This window comes from Phalacrocorax carbo, chromosome 1 (assembly GCF_963921805.1).
Source record: "Phalacrocorax carbo chromosome 1, bPhaCar2.1, whole genome shotgun sequence".
In the NCBI taxonomy this organism is placed as follows: domain Eukaryota; kingdom Metazoa; phylum Chordata; class Aves; order Suliformes; family Phalacrocoracidae; genus Phalacrocorax; species Phalacrocorax carbo.
In genome coordinates this window covers 159686459-159708984 of record NC_087513.1, presented here as the reverse complement: position 1 = coordinate 159708984, position 22526 = coordinate 159686459, and the positions used below count along the sequence as shown (strand labels likewise).

At 37.3% G+C, this 22526-nt stretch overlaps 1 protein-coding gene across 3 annotated transcripts in view; it reads right to left on the bottom strand.

The window, feature by feature from the left end:
- STK24 (serine/threonine kinase 24) overlaps positions 1–22526 on the bottom strand; it is a 60798-nt gene that overhangs the window by 7530 nt on the left and 30742 nt on the right. For all 3 annotated transcript variants that reach the window (XM_064440653.1, XM_064440652.1, XM_064440654.1), the window contains 6 exons: positions 14155–14211; positions 10083–10191; positions 9822–9979; positions 3432–3617; positions 2985–3130; positions 648–771 (listed from right to left, as the gene is read on the bottom strand). In XM_064440653.1, coding sequence (XP_064296723.1) covers positions 648–771; positions 2985–3130; positions 3432–3617; positions 9822–9979; positions 10083–10191; positions 14155–14211 — 780 coding nt within the window. The remainder of the gene's footprint in view (positions 1–647; positions 772–2984; positions 3131–3431; positions 3618–9821; positions 9980–10082; positions 10192–14154; positions 14212–22526) is intronic.

Sequence of the window (22526 nt, the reverse complement as noted above, 5' to 3'; positions counted from 1 at the left end):
TCCAGTTCTGAGAAGAGCACATACCCTGAATTCTCAAAGCCAGGGTAGAAACTACTTCCCTGGCCACACAGGCTGCAGAAAATATGATGGAGCAGCTCCTAAACACCCCTTACTCTGGGTTTGGGTTTGTTTGGTTTTGTCACATGCACATTCTATTTTTGTGACATTGTAGACTTTTTTTCCTGAAGACCAGAATGCCTTTCCCTGAAGCCAGTCTAGCTGTATACTGTACTGGTTAAGTTTACTCCACAGAAGAAAGATTTTTTTTAACAAAATATTGCCTGGTCTTCCTCCAGTGGTAATATTTCACAAACTACAGTTATGTTTTGGTACGTATTTCACAAACTACAGAAAAAGGACAAATTCACAGAATACCCAAACTTCAAGACTTACTCAAAACATTTTGTGAAAGGCAACTGTAGAACGTATGTTTTTTTTAAAAAAAATCTGAAAGTTTTACAATTTAAATGCCTTTAAAGGTACATAATAGATTTGTGAAAAATAAATAATTTAAATTATTAAAGCAATTATTATTGATATTATAATAAATTATATGTTGTTATAATATTAATAATACAAAAGATAAAGCACTAAATTATTAAAGCAAGAATTATCTCCTTGTATAATACAGTCAATATTTTGAGCACCTTATTTCTTTGCAACTCCAAAGGCTCGGCTGCTCCATTCTCTAGATTCTTGGGGTCTTTTTCTCTTATTGTAAAGATCCACTCTCCTGAATCACTTCCACCTGAAGCCTGGCCATCTGGTTCACTTCAAGAACAGGGCAGGGGGGGGCGGGGGGAGGGGGCGAAAAAAAGTTTTATTACCTACACCTTATTGTCCATGTTCATTCAATATATATGCTCAACATAAAAACTCTAGTCAAGACCAAACTCAGGATTCTATTGTCTTTATACTAATCGGCTTGCACAAGTAGGAAAAGTAATATAATTTACCTTTTGGGGAAATTAAAAAAAAAACAAAACACACAAGATACTTCACTAAATATTAAATTAACTTCAAAAAGAAAGAGGCATTACAGATTGAAAACATATTCCCAAGTTACATAAACAAGTAACATGAAGTGTTTTATTGCCATCTGAAAACTGGCTTTAGCAGTGTACCTCAAATCATTAGGGAAGGGGGAAAATTTAGAAGACTTAATTCACTTTTTTTTTTTTGCCTAGAAAAACAGCTAAGACACTAGCTTAGAACAGCTTTGAGGAAGACAGTTCATCCTCAGCCTCTTAGCAAGGTAAATTTCCCACTTCAAAAAAAATTGGCTAAAAAGTACAGATGTAGCATGGCTTTAACAAACTACATCACTGTAAATCCATCAATCTTTTGCCTCATCTTTTGTGGATGGCATAGTAATTTTTTCTATAATTCCTGCAAAGTTAAAAGAACAAAAAGATTTATGCTGACACTAATCAGTCACTGCATTACATTTCTCCTCACTGCCATAAATATCCTTCTCTAAGTTAATTTCTTTCTTACCTGTGAATTAAGAGTGATTTGCAAGAAAACCATTAATTAAAAGGGTATCTAGTGGCCACCATACAACAAGTATTTAGTGCAGCCTACCAAGTCAAAGAAGTGTGTGATTAGCGTAAGAAAATTCTCCAAGATTTCTGCCTGAAGTCACATAGAACTTCTGGCTCACTGAACGAGGCAGGCCGACCTTCCTTGTATACATTAGCTCTGGCAAGTTGATCCAGCAGAAGAATATTTATCGATTTGGAAAGTTAGTATTCCAGCATGCCAAATCAACTCACCCTTTTATCACATCTAATACAAGGGCTGCTGTGAAAGCAGAGGAGGGGAAAGCAGGCTTAGACATGACATTAAATTGTCTCACAAGCATGCAATAACCATTCTAGTTCCACTACTCTCCTACGCCAAGCCATCAAAGCTGGTCTGATATTCCACAGGAGCAATGGACTGTAACCTCAAAGTTCAGTTAGTAACTGATCTGAGATCAGTTTTGGCGCTAGTAATTTACCTTCCAAATCAGACCTGGGTTTGGGCTGGAACTGCAATCACTGGCAGGAATCAAGCCATTAATAATTTAGGACAAACATACAGCTTTAAAATGGCAGCCAAGAAATCATAACCAGCCTGATACTTGCCATGAGCACACAGACTGGAATTGCAGTTGTTGTGTTTTATTATGAGGAATTTAAGAGGTTTGTGAATAAATTGTGGTAATCCCTTCACTTGATTTTCAAAAGTGTAATCTGATCAGACCCACTATTTTCAAATTTACTTTTAGTCTAACAAAGTTAACTTTTTAACTGAGTCATAACTATTTATAACTTGGTTTCCTAAGGAAACCAACTCATGAACCTATTGAACAGCTCCATCAAAAGTTAATGAAGAGAAATAATAATTGGAAAGGAAAGAAATCTGGAAATATTTACAACACTTCTTTTTCAATAAATAATTTGACATTTCATGACTATCATGCTATAATGGCCCACCTTTCTGGAAGGACTGAAAAAATATCATTAAAAAACCCTAGATAATACGGTTTGTACCCCTAAGCCCCAATATTATGGAAGCATTGTCCCCTAACCCTCTCTTATATGCAAGCATATGCTTCTGCCTGTTTACTCAGCCAAAATGAGGGACAACCTGCCACCAAAGAGACTTCCCCTCCTTTGGTGGCCATGCGCACACACAGCTCAGTGCATGTGCACACGGCTACTTGACAATAGTAACATGACAAGAGTAACAGTTGGCCTTACAACTAGGAAGGACCCTAGACCCTATATAAGAAAGAAGGTAGTACAGAATGGGCCAGAAGAATTTTTCTCAGTGACTGTAATTTGCTTTAAATCCCTTGTAACACTGAAATCAAGACTTCATTAGTTTACCAACACGGCTAAGCTAAAAAGCTGTAAACAACAGACCACAGAAGTATGTGCTAAAATAACTACTTGGCTCCTATATTTACAAAGGATATTTTACAAACTCAAACTTACTTATCTGAGTCATCAGAACTGGAGTCATCATGACTTTGTTCAGACTTCCATCTCTTGTGCCTATCAATAAGGTCAGTCAGGTAGGAAGTTTTCTTTGAGTTTCGTAAAATAAATTTGTGTTTTAAGAGCTCTTTTGCAGTAGGTCTCTTAAAAAAAAAACAACACACACAACATTTTTTACTGTGTTTGAAGAGCATTAAGTGACTTAAGTGACTCCCTATAAAAAGATTAAGAAATCCAGACTTCAGTCTTGATACAAATTACATTTTAAATATATACAGTATCTAAAAATTTTTTAAAAAGGAAAAGAAAGGAAAGAAAAAAAAAAAAAAAGAGATGCTGGTGAATATGTTGCCCCATATTAGGAAGCTGAAGTGCACTTATTCACGTAATTCACGTAAACCAGTCAAGTTCTCTACTATACACAGACAAACAGATGAAACTCACAAAGCTTGGGTCCTTGTTTAAGCAGGCCTCAACAAATTCTTTGAGGGATTTACTGAAGTTTCCTTCCAGTGTTGGTGGATTGTTCTTAGGAATGAGGAACAAAACCTTCATTGGATGCAGTTCTGAATGAGGCGGCTCTCCTTTTGCAAGTTCTATGGCTGTGATGCCTAATGACCAGATATCTGCCTGTAAGAATCAAGGCTTTTAAAATCACGTTGGAGAAAGGGAAGAAACAGTGAGGCTTGCAAAGGTAGATTTTAAACCTTTACTAGTAAATTGTTTCATATGTAAATTTTTCTTGTTAACATTGTCTGGTTTATGTGGTTAACCACAAAATAAAGTACACAGAGTTCCTTGGTTGTTTTTACTCTACAGAATAAAGCAGTTCTACTTAGAGTTTTAAAACTTTTTGAAATCAGTAGTATTATACCAGCAGTTATAACTGATCTTGAAACACAAATATCTTTAAAAAGTAATGGTAGCGTTGTTATAAACTAGCATATGTTGCCACTAGGTAAATATGGGGCAAGACTCTAATATTGGCATAAAGGAAAATGTTATATCATGCACAGCACAAGATTCTTCTTCAACAAGCATCAGCTAGTACAACCATCAGAAATTTAATACGTTCTAATATAATTTTCCTGGGGTTTAACACTGTCTTATATATCATTCTTATGCACAGACTAGAGAAATGCAATCTAGAATATTATTATTCAACTTTTTCAACCCAAGATTTCAACCAGTTAAGTACTTGGTCCAAGTAGCTTCTGAAATTTTGACAGCACTTTTCTACCTGATCTGCTTTGTAGGCCTTCTCCTGTGAGCCATGGCTTGTAGGCCAAGAAGGCCTGATCTAAATAAAGCTTCTCTAAGTCATGCCCATGCAAAATGCAGATCCAAAGGCTCACGTCCAAGTTAGAGGGACAAATCAAGTAACAGCAGAGACCAGTGCTAGATCTGCTACCATTTAATTTCATTGATGAGTTGGATTCACATTGTTACTGGATGCCACAATATGCGTATTGGATTTTTAGGGAAGATTATTTAAATATATTTGTTTCATAGGTTTTCATCATCAAAATGTGCTACTCTTTCTAGGGAACACTGTTTCCCTAGATCCAAATCCTATTGCCAAATCTGCCTGAAGTAATGTGAAGTAACGCATCATAATTCTCTATATTCTCCTGAAATAGCAGGCCTAAATGTCAAAAGAATGGATTAATAAACCCCTCAGAGACGTGAAAGAAAAAAAATTTCACAGAAATATCTGTTCCAAAGGGCAAGACATCAACAACAAATATTTATGTTTTGGTTTTTTTCTGTTTCTTTTGCAGTGAAAGCAGAAGAAAGACTTAGTCTCAGGAAAACTGGAAAGATCTGAAGTGAGTGGTCTGGTTTTACTCCCAAACAGCATTTGGAAATTTGCTGTACTGTCAACAGATCTATTTTCAGGTACTAGATAGAGCAGGGATTTAATTTTTCACTGCTGTCCTTACTAAGTGTCCCTCCAATCCATCTGTCTCTGCTCAGTTGATATGCTAAGTTATCTTTGATTAACTCACACGGGACTACAGGCTGATAGCCGCACTGTACACATCCATTCCACTATCATAGCTACACTGCATGACTAAAAACAAGCTCGTTCTTCCTTGATCAGACAGCATTCTATTGTTAAGAGCTTAGTTACTTAATTTTGCAATTAAGTAAGGAAAAAACCATCTGAGTCAAAGGCATACCATCAAATTTATGAAACGATGTTTTGTTAACCTATGTTACAGAACTGCCATCTTGCAGTAAGCACAGAGGATTAAGTAAGTATATAAACTTTGAGTGTCAATTATCTTAATAACTGCACTTTCAGCTAAGCTCTCCTCAAGTCTGAGTATAATTGTGAGTAAATTCCCTCTAGCAGGACAGCTTTTCTTGGTTATGAAAGAAAAATGTCACCTGCAAAGATGAGTCTTCATGCTAACACCCAAGCATTATTATTTCCAAGTTATTCAGAATTTCAGTTTCTCAGAGGAATGTGTTAGAGCCACATAAATGGATACATTTTCTTCCACCAGACTTTCAGTCACAGGTGGAGCATGTATGTAAAGCATAAGTACAAAAATCAAACTTATATGTGTACATGTGCATGATTATCCACAGGTGCACACACATATATAAATACCTCCTTTTTTCCCTCATATATTTGCAACTTTCTACTCCTAGTCACCTTCCTCAACGAAAATTGCATGAGAAAGTCCAACAAACCACAACTGCACACTGACTCTTTGAAGTCCAAGATGGGTTTTGGAAGCCCATTCCTGTTGGAAGCATGAAGGGAAGGAAAAAAAAAAAACCAACAACAAATTCCTCTGGAACCATAACCTCTCCTTTCACAGATAAGAAACGATCTCAAAACAGGGATATAAGTACCAATTGCATGTGTATCCAACTGGGCATTTCTATGATGCACTTGTCTGTGACAATGAACTCCAGAACAAGCATAAATCAGTCCTCCAAATAGGGAGGGAGAAGTATAACCTTAAAAAGTGATGGCACTATATCCTCACTAAGTTTTAGCACGTTATGATTTTTACAGTTTCAAATCTGGAACAAAAATTATTCTTCCAAGTTCAGATGAGGGTCAGCAAGTCACTGGTAACTACTATTTATTGCATTACTGCCATAAGCCTTTCCTCTTCCACTCTAACGAGTAAAATTCAGTCTGACGTTGAAGCTTTTGTAAGTCAAAGAAAACAGGCTATGTGCAAAAGAAAAACATTTTTAAATTAAATATTTAATTTCCTATTAGAAGTTATATAGTAGAAAGGACAAAGAACTAGATATAGGAAAACTGAAGCAGGTAAGAAAAGATGCTGACTTTCAGATGAAGAAAAGAATCAAAACAGGAGGAAGTAAGAACAATTGCCAAAATAACAGAAATCAGAAAAAAGGGAAAGATCCTAAAAGGACCTTATATCAAAGAACAAACAGCTTGCAGAGAAGAAGGAAATAAATGGCATGAGAAAGATTAAAAAAAGGAAAAGAAATTTAAAAAACAGGTGGTAGCTTTAGTGTAATGATTATAGTTACATTTCGACATTTCGCTATTTTTCCCCAGAGCTGACAGAATCTAGCTGCTAATGAAACTATCAACCCTGTGGATTACTTGGATTTAAAAATAGACTATGGGGAAAAGGAAAAAAGTTTACGTTTTTGCTATCAAGTACGCCTCTCAGATTAGCTACTGACCACATTAAAATGCAAACATTATAGCTGACTTACTCCCTCACACAAGCCATCTGGAAATCCTATTGTTCTCAAATACATCAGTTTGAATTATTATTTACAGAAGTCTGGCAGAAGCTGTTGAAATTTTTAGTATCTGTGTCAAAAATCGCATACCTTGATTATTTTTTAGGCAATAAAGACAAGTGTTGGAATGCCTTCTAGATACACCTTGCAATATAAGGTCTGAGAAAGAATTATAGGAATATCTTAAGGACACAAAAAAGTTTGGAAATGGGACTGCATAAAGAAAGAATGGAATGGGCAACTACTGTATGGCAGTTAAGGAATGCACAGCACACATGCATAAAGCAGTCCAAAAAGCCTCACATGATCTTGAGACCACAGTATTGGGAACGTAAACTGGGACTCTGTTTTACATTGTTCAGTTTATTTTTCTTTTTAAAAATCGTGAAACAAAATGTATGCATTTGTCAAATCCTGAATTAAAACAATATTTTTTTAAAATGCAGACTTTTTTTAACTATAAAACAACTCTGCTTCTCTGCCTTAACAAAAAGATATTATACACATACATTCCCATAAAATATATTTGGGAAAAAGATAAAGACTGTATTCAAAATCAACAGCTTATGTTAAGTATTCATTACTTTTACAAAATCTTAAGAGACATTAACATGAATGTTAAAATATTATAAGGTAATGCAAAGACAATAAAGATATACTGTGTCAACCAAAAGCATTTAAAGTGCTTCACGCAAGGGAATTCCTCAGAAGTTTGTCTCTTCAATTCCAAAATCTGTGTTTGACAGAACGGGTAACTCAGAAGCATATCTGAATTCAGAGGAGGTGTAACTATATCTTAATATCCGAAACTACTTCAAGTGGAAACCAATATACTGGAATAATAGTTCTTGCATGAGTTATGTTGATAATATAGTGTAAGCCATAGTCAGGAAATCCACCAACAGCTCATAATATTAAAAGAAGTGATAACAGTGCTGAATCAACAGCAGACCTTAAACTTTACAGCAATAATTAGCAATGCTAGGCCTCAGGATGCGTTTGCCTTCCTTTAGCCTGGTTAGTAGTTTTATGTCATAACTTAGGTTTTGCTTTGCTTTGCACGGTTGTGCTATTTGAGCAGTCAACATGAGCAAAGATATCAAGCCAATCAGAAAAGGAGCAATAAACAATTTAACAGTTGGTGTGAGGCATACAGTAAATGAGGAAAGAAGCAAATGAACTGTGTGAAAGAAGCAGGTGAAGTGTGCCCAAGGTAGCGTTACTCCCAAGCTTTTATTGGGAACCCATTAGCATGGTAGAAGTAAGCGGATTCGACAGGGCAAAGAACAAAACTGGGTAACACAGCAACTATGTAGTGGAGATTGCTTGCACCTCACCAGGAGTATGCTATGAAGAGGACAGTCCTGCCTAACACCTCTCAAGCATGGCCAGCTTATGGAAGGAAAACAAGGTTAGATTTGGATGTCTGTGTTCTCACGTATGCATATGACTACCTTAAAATAAACAGGCCTTCTCAAGTAGTTGTTGTGCAACAACAGCAAAACTATTGTCTGTACAAATTAGTCTGGTCTCTAAGTGCCAAAAAGCTCACAGATGCCAATTAGTATCTCTTGTTCATTCAAAACTTGAGCTGTGGTCTTCTAGGGAACTGATCAAGTATCCAAGACCTTTTTACGTCCACATGACACTGTAGACTGAAACAGACGGGATTCAAAATCTGAGGACTGAATCATGCTTTGTCCAAGTGGAAATCATTCCCAGAAACCAAACCTCAAAAAAACCCAACTGCCAACACCCAAAAAAACCCCAAAGAAAACAAAAACCACCATCCACAAAAAAAAAAATTGTTTACTCAACCTTCGAACTGGGAATTTGGGGTCGTTTAAGCTTCTAGAGGCTCTACAGAGCTCTGATAGTTATTTTTAAATAGCTGCTGTACAGGAAGATATCAAACAGGGAAGGAAGAAATACTACAAACAACCTAGGCCAAGTCAGTATTGGTGTGTTCCTTACACAGATGATAGTGGAAAGAAGCACACCAACCTGTCTCATTGCATAGAGATGCAGCCAATCAACAAACCCCTACAAGGAGATCAGAGGCAACAGGCAAGAAAGATGAACTCAGGGAAGAACATAAGGAATGACTGCTAATTATCAGAAAAAAAGTTTATCTTATCGCAGCAGAAGTGAGACTTGAGTGTGACCTTTGTTTCAGACATATAGCTGCACCAGTGGGTCATCAGGTTGTGCAAATAGCCTACCCCGATATAATCACTAGAGCAATGTCTTAGTAAGCTAGCCAGACCAGCATGGGGGCAAGGGAAGGGGGGGGCAGCAAGGGCGTATATGTAGCTCAGCCTAAATAGAATGTAAAAACTGAGTAACGAACTAAATGAACTTCGAAAAGAGCAATGGGCTTGAGCTGGCTTCAATGCATGTATTCTTTGCTGGCAACTGGGGCACCCACTGCCATGCTGGTGAGCATATGGAGACCAGTAATAGGAATCACATTTGTATTGTGATCCAACTGTATATTACAACTGATACATTGTGCTGCTAAATCGAAATCCTCTGTAATGTAAATATCTACAATTAAGTACATTTTATATTAAACATTAAACCCTCCCTGTAAAAAATATCTAAAAGAACTTGGTCAGAGGGTAGCATAGACCTATGCAGCACATTCTTCCACAGACGAATAATAGCACTTTCAAATGATACTTTCACATCCACCAAATCCATATTCCTCAGCAGTGTTGCTGACTATTTTCTTCTAAAAACAAGCAGAGGCATATTAACATTTTATATACATTTGCTCTCTCCTACTTCTAAACAACCATCAAAAATAATCATCAACAGAGTGGGATAAAAGGTGACAGGACGTACTTAATCATGTGGCAAGAAATATTACAGTCTTGATGGGCTTAACACGCTAGGAAACTTAAGGTTTGGATACAAATTAGGAAAGCTTCTTTCCTTGCCAACAGCTTTTATCTGCTAGGTATCATCTAAATGCACACCTGTCTAAACATAGCCAAAGTTATTAGCTACATTCCTATGTAATACACGTTAAAAAAAAAAAAAAAGGGAAGGGACTTTGGCTAATGCCTTGAAATACCTTACCTTCGAATCATATGCTGATTGCTTTATTACTTCAGGTGCCATCCAAAATGGTGTTCCCACAAAGGTATTCCTCTTTATTTGTGTATCTGTTAGTTGTCCCGCTACTCCAAAATCTGCTAGTTTTACTTCTCCTTGCTCAGATAGCAATACATTGGCAGCTGGAATAAAGAGCAGATTAAAATATTTGACAATGGAAGGGTGTTCATTTACATTGCATGAGCTCTCCTAATATTATTACAATACAAATTATAAACAATTTACCTTTAATATCTCTGTGGATTTTCTTTTCTGAATGTAAGTAATCAAGTCCTTTGAGTATCTCCCTCAATATCGTAGCAATCTGAGTTTCATCAAGAGAGCCTGGTTCTAACTAGGGGACACAAGAAATATTTTTTATATATATATATATTTGTGTGTGTATATATATAACAAAGCAGAAAGAACAGAAATAACACTGTGACTATAAAAATACTATAGAACTTCTGTCACACCTCAAACCTTCCAATTTGCTAACTTCATAACATGAGATACAACCCAGAATATTTTTTTTAAAAAATACATGGTTCTAAACTAAGTGGCCTACGAACAACAGGCAGAGGAATACTTCATTTATCTAAAACACTTGTTTGTTAAAGGCTCCATAAAGACACAGTTTCAAGTTATCACTTTGTGGTCAGGTCGTAGATATATACACTGCGTTTGAAAAGCACCTATATTGTGATCTGTTTATTAACATTACACTGAACTATATGTGCAACTCCCCAAGCCCTATATGGACCCAAATCTCAAAGTCTAAGAGGGAAACTAAGGTATATACGGTACCATATCAATCACATATCCTATTATTAAATACTGCAAGGGATTTTGTGAAACTCTCCAAAACACAACTCAAACTGCTAGGCTGACAGAGCATTGCATATTTTAAAAATTAACTTTTTTCTTATAAAACTGAAGGTATAGATATGCAAATTGTTAGACTTAAAGGTCCAAAGTAATTTAATTCATACAATAAAGAACAGCAGTGGTAGAAGATCTCAGGGGCCCTCTACAAATGATATAAATTCTAAACGTGAGTACACCACTAACTCTAAAGTGACAGAGGAAAGGTCACTATCCAGAGAGGCTTCTTAACCAATAAGGGCATTTCAAGAGAGAGATTGAAACTTTGTGACAACAATTAATATTGGAAATATTCCAGTATTCTAATTTACTCCACAACAGCAGTCACTGAAACACAAAGTTCTATCTCAAGCTTCACTCTGAGAAAGAAAGTATTTCAGATAAAGATTTTCTGACAAAGTATTAACATCCCTCAGAAATCCTCAGCTAATAGGTAGGAACAGAGGTAAGATATGTAACGCAGGCAACATATGTGTTTTACCTTTGTAGGTTTACTTACAATCTTTTTTGCTTTTCTTTAGCTTTGATAATATACATGATATTGGTGCTCCCTGAAACCCACTATGACATTCTCAAGGCTTTGCTCCAGCCAGGGTGAGAGCTCCAGTTCAAGACATGGCAACATGATACAGCACCTCTAATGGGGAAAAACCTCTTTTGTCAGATGTTAGCTCACCTTAGTGAGGAGAAAGTTAGTGAGAACAGACTAAGGCTGAGAATATTTGTGCTTGTATCTCAGCCACAAACCTAAATTATACTCAAAGTTGAACAACAACGTACATCTAATTACATTAAACATACTTTATCTTGTGAGGTTTGATGTTCAAAACAGCCAGTGCACATTCAAATACAGAAAACACCAGGCTAACATGACACGTATACACTTTGAACGTGGAATTCAAGATTTCCATTCAGTCTTGCCTCGAGTACAGAAACATGATAAGGCGTGCCAGTTGACCTACCAGATTCCAGTTGGGAACCATAATGTGCACCTTAGAACTAAGAAAACATGTGGCAGAACATAAACTGAAAGTGAAAGCACACACAAGATGCTTAATATACGCTTACATGATTATCTCAGTTCTCCGGCACAATTTCTTCAATAACATTTGTGATGTGATCAAAGACTTTGTACTATTTCTAGGCAATAAACTTAGGGAATAAACATGCGGTCATCACACAAGTGAAATGTGTGTGATTAAAAAGAAGACAAGAAAATATAACATCTGTTTTCTTTCTGCTCTTTTATACCTTTTTGAGGCACAAAGAAAGTAATAATTTATAAAAGCAAACCCAGTTTCTAATTGCTCTTCGGTCAGGAAAAAACTATCACAACAATAAACAAACTTTTTTCAGCACATCTTTATGGGGAACATTATCAATTTCTACACAGCCATAGAGCTCCTTCTAACAGGAGGTGGAAACTAAAAGGTGTAAATGGGTTCCAGAAGTTAATTATAATTAAAGCATGCAGCACAACTGCAGAAAGCCTGCATTTACTACCGCCTCCTGTCTTCTGGATGTCACCAGCAGAATCCCTATACACAGGCCTTTTTCCTTTCACTCTTTCCTCATTTATTAGTTACCCCGGTTGAGAAGAGCAAACTATGCTACAGAGACATTTGGTCTCAACTGGTATGGCAACTTTCATATACTTAAAATATCCATTTTTATTTCTATAACAGCATTTTTTAAAACCCTCAATAAATATTAGATGGCATGTGATTATGTTTTTTTTTTAATAGCTGAAGTGAATGGCCAGCATCCAGTCACAGAAAACACAATCTGCACTGAACCTTCAGAATTATGATTCAAAACGGGGTAATTTTTTGTTACTCTATCTGGCGTAGTTAATCTAGTCTTTCAAATATCCTGAACCATATCCCTTAAAAAAATAAATTAAAATAAAAAAAAAATAAATAATCACACTTTATTAAGCAGATCTCCTTGCAGAATTAGGTACAAAAGCCTTTGCTGGAAGAGAAATGGAATGGATGTGGTTCACTAAATTTAAAATTTGCAAGGTTCTAGTGTATATTTATGCGTGGGATGCAAACACAGAAGATATTAGAATCACAGAATATCTCAAGTTGGAAGGAACCCATAAGGATCATTGAGTCCAACGTCCAACTCCCTGTTCCTCGTCAGACTACCTAAAACTAAACCATATGCCTAAGAGCATCATCCAGACGCTCCTTGAACTCTTAACAGGCTTCGTGCCATGACCGCTTCCCTGGGGAGCCTCTTCCAGAGACTGACCACCCTCTCAGTGGAACCTTTTCCTAATGTGCAGTCCGAACTTCCCCTGACACAGGTTCATTCCATTTCGTCGTGTCCTATCGCTGGTCACCAGAGAGAGGAGATCAGCACCTTCCCCTCCGCTACCAGCCTTGAGGAAGGTCTAGACTGTGATGAGGTCACTCCTCAGCCTTCTCTTCTCCAAGTGGAACAAACCACATGCCCATAGCCACTCCTCATCAGCCTTACCCTCAAGGTGTTCACCATCTTGATCACCCTCCTCTGGACACACTCTAATAGTTTGATATCCTTTTATATTGAGGCACCCAAAACTGCACACAGCACACGAGGTGGGGCTGCACCACTGCAGCGCAGAGTGGGACAACCACTTCCCTCAACCAGCTAGCTGCGCTGTGCTGGATGCACCCCAGGACACGGCTGGCCCTTCTGGCTGCCAGGGCACACTGTTGGCTCATGTTCAACTTGCCATCAGCCCAAACCCCCAAATCTCTTTCTGTGGGGCTGTTCTCCAGCATCTTGTCCTCCAGTTTGTACATATAACCAGGATTACCCCATCCGGGGGGGGGGGGGGGGGAAGCGAGCACTTGTTCTTTTTAAATTTCATACTATTGGTGATTGCCCAGCTCTCCAGTCTATCCAGATCTCTCTGTAAGGCCTCTCTGCCCTTGAGGGAGTCCAACAACTCCTCCTAGTTCTTTGAAATATAACTTTTTATACCAGCCTAAATTGTGTTTCTGTCTCTATTTAGACTTCAGTGAGACTTCAAACAGGGAAACTTTTGTTTGTTTGGGGTTTGTTGGTTTTTTTGGAGCGGGGGGGGGGGGGGAGGAAGAGACATTAAAATGTACACACTATGAAGAGTTGTGGTGGCAGAATTAAGAGACAGAAGAAAAACTATTTCCAGCCACCAGTGCTCTCTAGTTGACTGAAGATTAGCATCTAAGATATTTATATCTTGCTTCCAATATTATGTTGCTTAGTTCCCTTCCATCTATACAAATAATCAGTCTTGCCTCATGGAAATAACTTTTTCCTGGCATCGACAAATACTTTTTCTCCTTTACTGGATGCAAATATTGTCTTAGCCAAGTGACATATTACAGTTTCCAGAATTATAAGATAGGAAAATAATTATGTGAGGTAAAAAAAACAAAAATCATAAAAAATTACTTACTAGATCAAGGGCAGAGCCTCCACCCAGATATTCCATTATTATCCATAATTTTGTATCCTGCAAAACAAAACAAAAACATGTATTAAGTTTTATTAAAAAATATAGAATTTATTAAGTTAGTGGGATTTGTTCCATTCTTTTTGCTGAAGAAAGAATCTACAGTTTTGAAAGACCACTAACATCTAACTGTTCCTCCAAAATATCTTTGCATTATTCTTTAAGATATATTATTTTTAGTCCCACCTGATAGGAAATTAATTTAGTCTCTCACAAGCTACTTACACAGTTTTGTATGTTCAAGAAAGTTTAACTGTTTCTTTAAATTAACAAGAGGCAAGCTACTTCACATTTACCAATGGGTAAGAGCATAGACTTTAGATGTTCGTTACTTCCAAATAATTGATGCATACTCTTAACATCACACAAGATCATTTCATGGTCGTTTTTGTACCTGTACTAATACTACTACATTACAGACAGTATTCAGGGAAGAAGAAACTTCTGTTTATTATGGAGAAGATTATACTGGGGACTACAGAAAAGCATTTAAAGGATAATGCCATCATCAGGCGGAGTCAATATGGGTTCACAAAAAAGTCCCATTTCACTAATCTGATATCCTTCTATGACAAGGTTACCTGCCCAGTAGATGAAGGGAAGGCGGTGGGTGCAGTTTTTTCTGGATTTTAGTAAGGCTTTGATACTGTCCCTCACAGCACCCTTCTGGACAGGTTGTCCAACTGTGGGATGAGTGGGTTCACAGTGCGCTGGGTGAAGAACTGGCTGAAGGGCAGAGCTCACAGGGCTGTAGTGAATGGGGTTACCTCTGGCTGGTGACCAGTCACCAGCCGTGTTCCTCAGGGCTCAGTCCTAGGGCCAGTCCTGTTCAATACATTTATCAATGAGCTGGACGCAGGAATAAAATGCACCATTAGCAAGTTTGCTGCTGATACCAAACTGGGAGGTGCTGTTGACTCTCTTGAGGGACAAGAGGCCTTGCAGAGGAATCTAGATCGATTGGAGCATTGGGCAATTATCAATGTCATGAAATTTAATAAGTCAAAGTACCAGATACTGCACCTAGGAGGGAGTAATGCTGGGCAGAGTATAAACTTGGAGAGGAGTTTAAACTGCTGGAGAGCAGCCCTGCAGAAAGGGATCTGGGGGTGCTGGTCGACAGCAGGCTCAATATCAATTAGCAGCGTGCCCTGGCAGCCAAGAGGGCAAACCGCATCCTGGGGTGCATCAAACACAGCACAACCAGACAGTCAAAAGAGGTGATTATCCTGCTGTGTTCAGTATTGGTACAGCCTCACCTGGAATACTGTGTGCAGTTCTGGGCCCCACCATTTAAAGAAGGATGTGATGGTCCTTGAATGTGCCCAGAGGATGACAACAAAGCTGGTGAAAGGGCTGGAAGGCATGTGCTGTGAGGAGCAAGCTGAGGACTTTGGGCTTGTCTAGTTTGGAGAAGAGGAGGCTGAGGGGCGACCTCATTGCTCTCTGCAGCTTCCTGAGGCGGGGAAGTGGAGAGGGAGGTGCTGAGCTCTTCTCCCTGGGATCCAGTGACAGGACATGTGGGAATCGTTCAAAGCTGCTCCAGGGGAAGCATTTCTTTACTGAGAGGGTGGTCAAACACTGGAAGAGGCTTCCTAGAGAGATGGTAATTGCCCCAAGCCTGTCTGTGTTTAAGAGGCATTTGGGCAATGCCCTTAACAACATGCTCTAACTTCTGGTCAGCCCTGAATTGGTCAGGCAGTTGGACTAGATAATCGTTGTAGGTTCCTTCCGACTGAAAGTGTCTATTGTACTCTAACCCCTACCAGTCATGTAGCAGACCAAAACCTCTTGCCTTTATGCCGACTAGAACTAGACAAGTATTCTGAGCCTCTGAGCTCACCAGCATGTTAACTCCAAAAGCCACCCGCCTAGTTGTTCTTTTCACACTCCTTAGTTCACTTTGCAAAAGTATCTTCTGAGACATGAAAGAGACAGAAAATGGCTACTCAATGAAAAAGGAGGATGATAAACTTACATTTTAAAACTCTGATTACAGACATTCAGAATACCAAATAATTGCATTATATAAAATATATTTCCTTTCCTTAGGAAAAAAAGTCTTGATTTTGTTGATTATCTTTATCAGTACAGATACTCCAGAATATTTTCTGTAATAAGCCTGACTCCTGTCTAGGTTGAATTTAACTTAAAATTCATTCTTTACATCCATGTGTTGTTTCATTTTCTTGAACAGTCATCTGCCTCTGACCTACGGAAGAATCCCACCTAAGTTTTCTCCACTTACGCATCTGATATGTGGTATAAAATTTTGGACAACTGTGTTCAAGAAAGATGAAACAAACTAGTAATAAAGAGTATATAAGATGACTATAACAATTTGCTAGGTTTAGCTAGTAAAGTAAGAGCTAACAAAAAAAATAATAATCAAGCTAATATATTCTCAAGGGAAAGCTTGATAGATGTTACAGGAATGTTTCACAGAATATATACAATACGCTATGCTAAGAAAGAGACTGGACCCAATCATTTTTCTGCTGTTTGCAGCATCATATTTCCAAATACACTAAAAGAAGCAGTTAGTCCACCTTTTACTTGCGGTACCAGCCTTAAAAAATGTTTTAAAGCAAGGCCATAAATCTACCAGATAGATATTAAAATTTAATTGCTACATAGAACATATGGTGGGTTTTAATTTTTGTTATTACCAAGTAATATTATAGTCTGTTAGTTTTAATTCTATGTACCAAACATTCACAAGACTTCTCGCATAAAAACGTAGGGGTCTCAGAGCAAGGAGCACATAAATAGCAAAAATATTCTTTTACTTTATCCTGCAAAATAAAACTTAATGTAAAAATAACAACTTATAGCCACAGCAGGCAAGCCTCTGAATACTCATCTATAAAGATGGATTAAAATTTTTAAAGAAGTGATGAATGTATTGCAGAAAATAACTTTTTCTAAATCCCCTATGGGATTAGAAAATTTTAGCCCTTAGAACTCACTTAAACTTTTCAGTCATTATTATAGCTGTAGTTCCATTGCATCTGTCCTCTGGTCTCAGAATGTACCTTCTGTAGGTAAATGCACACAGCCTTTCCCACCTACCTCCACTTCTACAAACTGTACTATTTTTAGGTAAGACCCTGGATTAGAGTTCCTTCATCATCCACTATCTTTAACACACAGATCCAGCTAAATTTAGATACCATTCTTCAGGAATCAACTAATATTATTTGACAAACACAGTCTTGTTAAAAATATTTGATAAGAGCTGAAACACATTTTTTAGGGAGAAAAAGTAATTTTAAATTATAATCTATCCTAGTATCTACATACAGCATTTTGATAATGCTCACTTTCTGCAGACACCACAGCTATTCCAATTATTATAGCTCGTCTTGGGAGAGTCCCTTATAGTACTAAAATACTTGTTTTGCTGCTAAGCGTCTCTCAGATTTTGCCTGTCCGTTCAAGGCTGCAAGTTCCAACAGTTCCAGAAAAAGAATGCTTCTGAGAAGTGTCTCATATTAAGTCACTTCATCTTCAGAAATCTTCCTAAATTTAATCAAAATTTTATATAAATCTTTTGCTTCAGCCTGATAACATGCCTTTTAATAAAGCTGTGTGAATTTCCCTGAATATTCAAATTCTGTGTGCTTGCAAAATTTACATTTAATTTTAATAGTGATTTAAACACAAACATGCCAACTGTATCACTGCTTTATATTTCAATGGAAATGCTTGGGTTGGAAACAAGGTAGGACAAATTAACCCCTTGATCGTCTCAAAAATAGGGGAGGGGACGGGGACCAAACAAACAAACAAAATCAACCTCACCAAGCAGTCAATAAGACATGCATCTTCCCTTTATATCCATAGGGTAATCAAGATGATAGGAAAGTGCTAACAACTTGAAATAAGATGCAATTCCACAAAAGATAAAATCTCCATAAAACTAAGTACTAAACTCTCCAGCTGAAAATCAGAAATCAGCGGTAGTAGAAAGTAACAAAAAAATTTAAGAATACGATTTTAATTACATAGCTACACAACCATGTAATATAATTACACAACTACCAATTATACAAGTCATAGTCTCTTTAAATCATCACTTATCCTTTTCAGTTCTTTTCTTGGTTTGCTCAGTTTTTGCTCCTGAAACATTCATTATCAACTGCTTGGGGCCACACGTCTGAATTTACAGTATAAAAGCCTTGGATTCAGTAAACTCAGTAATACTACAGTTTAAAACAAGTAAAGTATGGGAATGCACTTAGGGAACACACACATAACTATCTGTATCCCAGCGTGAAGCTAAGCAATAGACACCTAATATAATTATGGCATCTTTATATCTGTAGCCCTAGATTCAAAGTCATTTTTAACTCCCTCTGGTTCCCCCAACCCCCTTGCCACAGAAATATTATTCAACTTCATGGATGTTTTGGGGGTTTTTAAGTTTTCATCATTCATATGAAGTATCTGAACAGATGTAATTACTATTGTAGTGAATCTTACTATCACCTTTAACTAATTCTTGCTAGAAATTTTTTTCGCTTTCTTATTTAAAAAATGCATACACTGCTTAACAAGAAAATGCAAAGAAATGCTTTTGGTGAGACAGTTTTAATGAATTCCTTAATACATATTCCACCTTAGAACCAGTAACCTATATATACATTTATTTTATACCTGTCATAACAGCATAAGGCAAGTAGAGCACCACTACCAATCGACTTCAGCATCACCAGAGCAACGTGCCTCCTTCTTTCCTTCCTTTTCGAGCGTCTCTGGCATGCTTCACATTCCCTAACACCTACTGTCACTTTCCTTTTTAAAGCTGCCTAAATTCTTTTTTCGCGTGTACATCTCACATTCTTCTGTATATATTCCCCACTTTTCTCAAAACTCTCAAACAGAACACCAAAAGCACTAAATTCACTTCCATAGCCTAAATTACAAATTACATAGTACACATAATCACTTATATTTTCAAGAAGATACTATGCTTATATACTCAGACGAACAACATTCAGCACTCCATTTTGAGATCTGAAATAAGACCAGTTTTCCTCTTTTAAACGTCAGTCACAACACAGCACTGAATTTTCTTCCAAATACAGTGAAGCCATGGTGAATCATCAATCCAAATTTAGGATTATTATTTCTCTGTAAATATAGATGAGCACATTAATGAGGGCACATGGAACATTTCCATTTTCACAGTAGCAACAAGAGGTTTTCATCTGATGCCATGAAACTGAGGAAAGGAACAGCTCTAGAATATGCAAAATATGCTAAAAATCAAGGACTACACACTGAAGAAAAAAAAAAGGCAATCCCCAAAAAACTCCTCTAGAGTCTCAGCAGCACATTTTAACTGAAATGAGAGTATAGAAGACATATAGAAATAAGTGATCAAGATTAAAACGTTTGTTTACAAGTCCTTACAAAGTTAATAAAATATCTGAATAAAAATGGAGAGGCCTATCTTTAGAGATGCTTTTTGTGTGTGTGTATTTTTTTTTTTTTACTTGACGATAACTCTCACATTTCTTAGCATGGTGATATTATACAGGAGAGATTGACCTAAAGAAATCAAGCCACAGTATGTACTGAGGAAAATATTTCTAAATCACCTTTCTTGAGGGAAGGAAAGGTTGCAGCGGAAAACATAACACAGAGCCATGGAAGAGATGGACTAGAAGGACTCGGAAATAAGAGCACCAAGTAACCTGTACACTAATTTACAATTTAACTAAAAGTCTTAAATCAAGGAGGTCAAGTAATGCAATTTGAAAAGAGTAGTACAACAGTGAGCACGTTTGTTTTTAAGTGATAAAATCCCCCCACCCACTGTGAGAAAGAGAATGTCCAACCTTAAATTTGTTGTGAGAAAGGGTATTTCCCACCTTGAATTTATGGTGCACAGTTAGCAGCAGAATAGAGGGTATTTGTAAATATCTATATAAGGCTTGTTTAGTTCTGGAGACAAGCCATCTCCAAATTCCACTTAGAATCTATATTTACAAGCATTTTAACTTACATCAACAGTCACAGGCTAGAAATTACATACTTGATTGAAACAACACAACAGATTTGCTAATCAAAATAAGAAGTAGCTTAAGTTGACCTATATAGTAAAAGTTTTACTATCACTGGGTTAGTAGAAAAAGCCTACAGTACTGAAAACCAGAAACAGAATACCATAGACAGACCCTCAGCTAATCTGAAACGAAAAAACTAGTTCCAAAACTGACAGGCATTGCACAATGTGATGTGCTATACTTTGTTTAATAAAAATTTCAGTTTAACTGGTATATATGCCAAAAGTAACACAGGCCAAAAAAAGAGACTTATATTTCAGTACTGGTGTAAATTTAGTATTAATATTTGTGTTGATTCTCCAACAGAAGAAAACAGATTAAAAGAACCTTGAGATACACAATGTATACAAACAGGATAACCTCTCTAAGTTGCATTCCTGCTACAGGTTGTTGCCACTCCTCGTGCAGATTCGTCTTCTGTTAACTTTATATCTAACACCACCAAGGGAAGTTTGACAGCTGTAGCAACCAGAAGCATCTCAAATACTTGCACACTGATTCTTAGATGCCTGACTTCAAAAACGTGATGCAGAGATCATGGAACTTATCTTCTACATCTACTTTAAGCAAGCTTGCCCACTGATTCCCTGTTCTGGAAGGAAGGAAGGATTTTTTTCAGGATTTCTTCACAGTTGTGCTTTTAACTATGCATCTTAAGCCCATACTGCTCGACAAAGCCAGCAGGTGGCAGAACCACATAATGCCAGAGATGCTCTCTCACCAGCCCCCAACAAAGAGGGTCTGGCCTCAAAAGAAGCTGTGCAACCCTCGGAAGATAGAAGCACAAAACCACCTGTTTAAGATTAATCTGAAAGCATTTATCACTCTGACACCCTTCATAAATAGAGGAAGAAATGATTGATTAACCAACGAGAAATACACCTTAAGGAATGTGATCGCTCACATATACCTGGATTCTTCAAAATGCTTTCCTTTCCTCACAATCAAGTTCAGCCTCAGGCACCATTTTATTCATTCACCATCTCCTTTCAAGACCAAGTCACAATATAGTAGTCACTGTCTTGTTACACAGGATAAAGAACAGGCACATCCTGGCATTTCAGTTCTCATTATTTACTAACTCACATGGACATCTGTGAGCTTATGTGCAGAAGTAAGATACAGATCAATCAAAAAAAAAAATGTACAATGCCATAAATGATGCATTGAGGCAGTGACAGGAAATGGCACTTAAGTATTTGTGGCTCCTGCTCCTCTTAGACAAGCTCAAACCTCTCCACTACAATGCTAAATGTTGCCAACTCTCTAAAATCTGAAAACATGTATCAAGAAGTATCAAAACATCCAAAATATTTTAAGTGCCCTTTCCCTGGAGCTTATCCTTTCATGAAAATGAATGCATATGCAAGGAAATTACTATTTTAGGTTTTAGAGAGAAGGCACCTATGAGTTAATGTATTGCCATTAGATCCTTGAAACTCATCAGGATTTGCAAACTTTCCAGTTGTTAGTTGACTGTTCAATTTCTAGACCCACAGATTAGTATTAGAACAGATACCATTTGCCAAAAGTGAGTTCTTTAACAGTACAAGGTGGCTATTATGTTATTCAGCAGATGCATGGTTTTGGCAAGGCATACATACAGCTCTACCTCATAGCCTTAATTCTTGTCATTTCTTGACGAGTTATAACTATTACCTGTATGTATTATCAGTTCAATTTAAACCTAATCAGAACTAGATCCAGCACTGCTATATGTTAACAGCACAGAATGAATAGCACACCACTATCTGCTTTTGTTCCATTCTCTCCAGTACGAAATCCTTGGACAGAGAAGGTAAGCAATGCACCGTTGAACTTCAGGCAGCCTATCCAGATGTCTGTTGGATTGCTCAATGTCACATAATAACTCTTTGACAGATGGAAGGGATGAGACAAAAGATAGGATTACCGATCACCACAGAAAGTTATTTACACCGCAGTTTCTCCAAAATTTGAACACCATGGGTACCCAATTCTGTTAGTGTAAGTAGTAAATAATCAAGACCTTTCCACTGCAAATGGACAAACTGATTCTACTGCTCCATATCTAGGGTCCTATGTTCAACAGCTATCAAGAAAGGCCATAATGCTTTAATGAGCTTTTGGAACTGTCTTCACAGAGGACAAAGCTGGGGGCGGGGGGAACACAACCCACAAACCACCCCAAACCTTTCAGTGCTGATTCACACCACCTTTCTAAGACCATAGGGTTTGTTCTCAAAGGCAATCTCATTAACT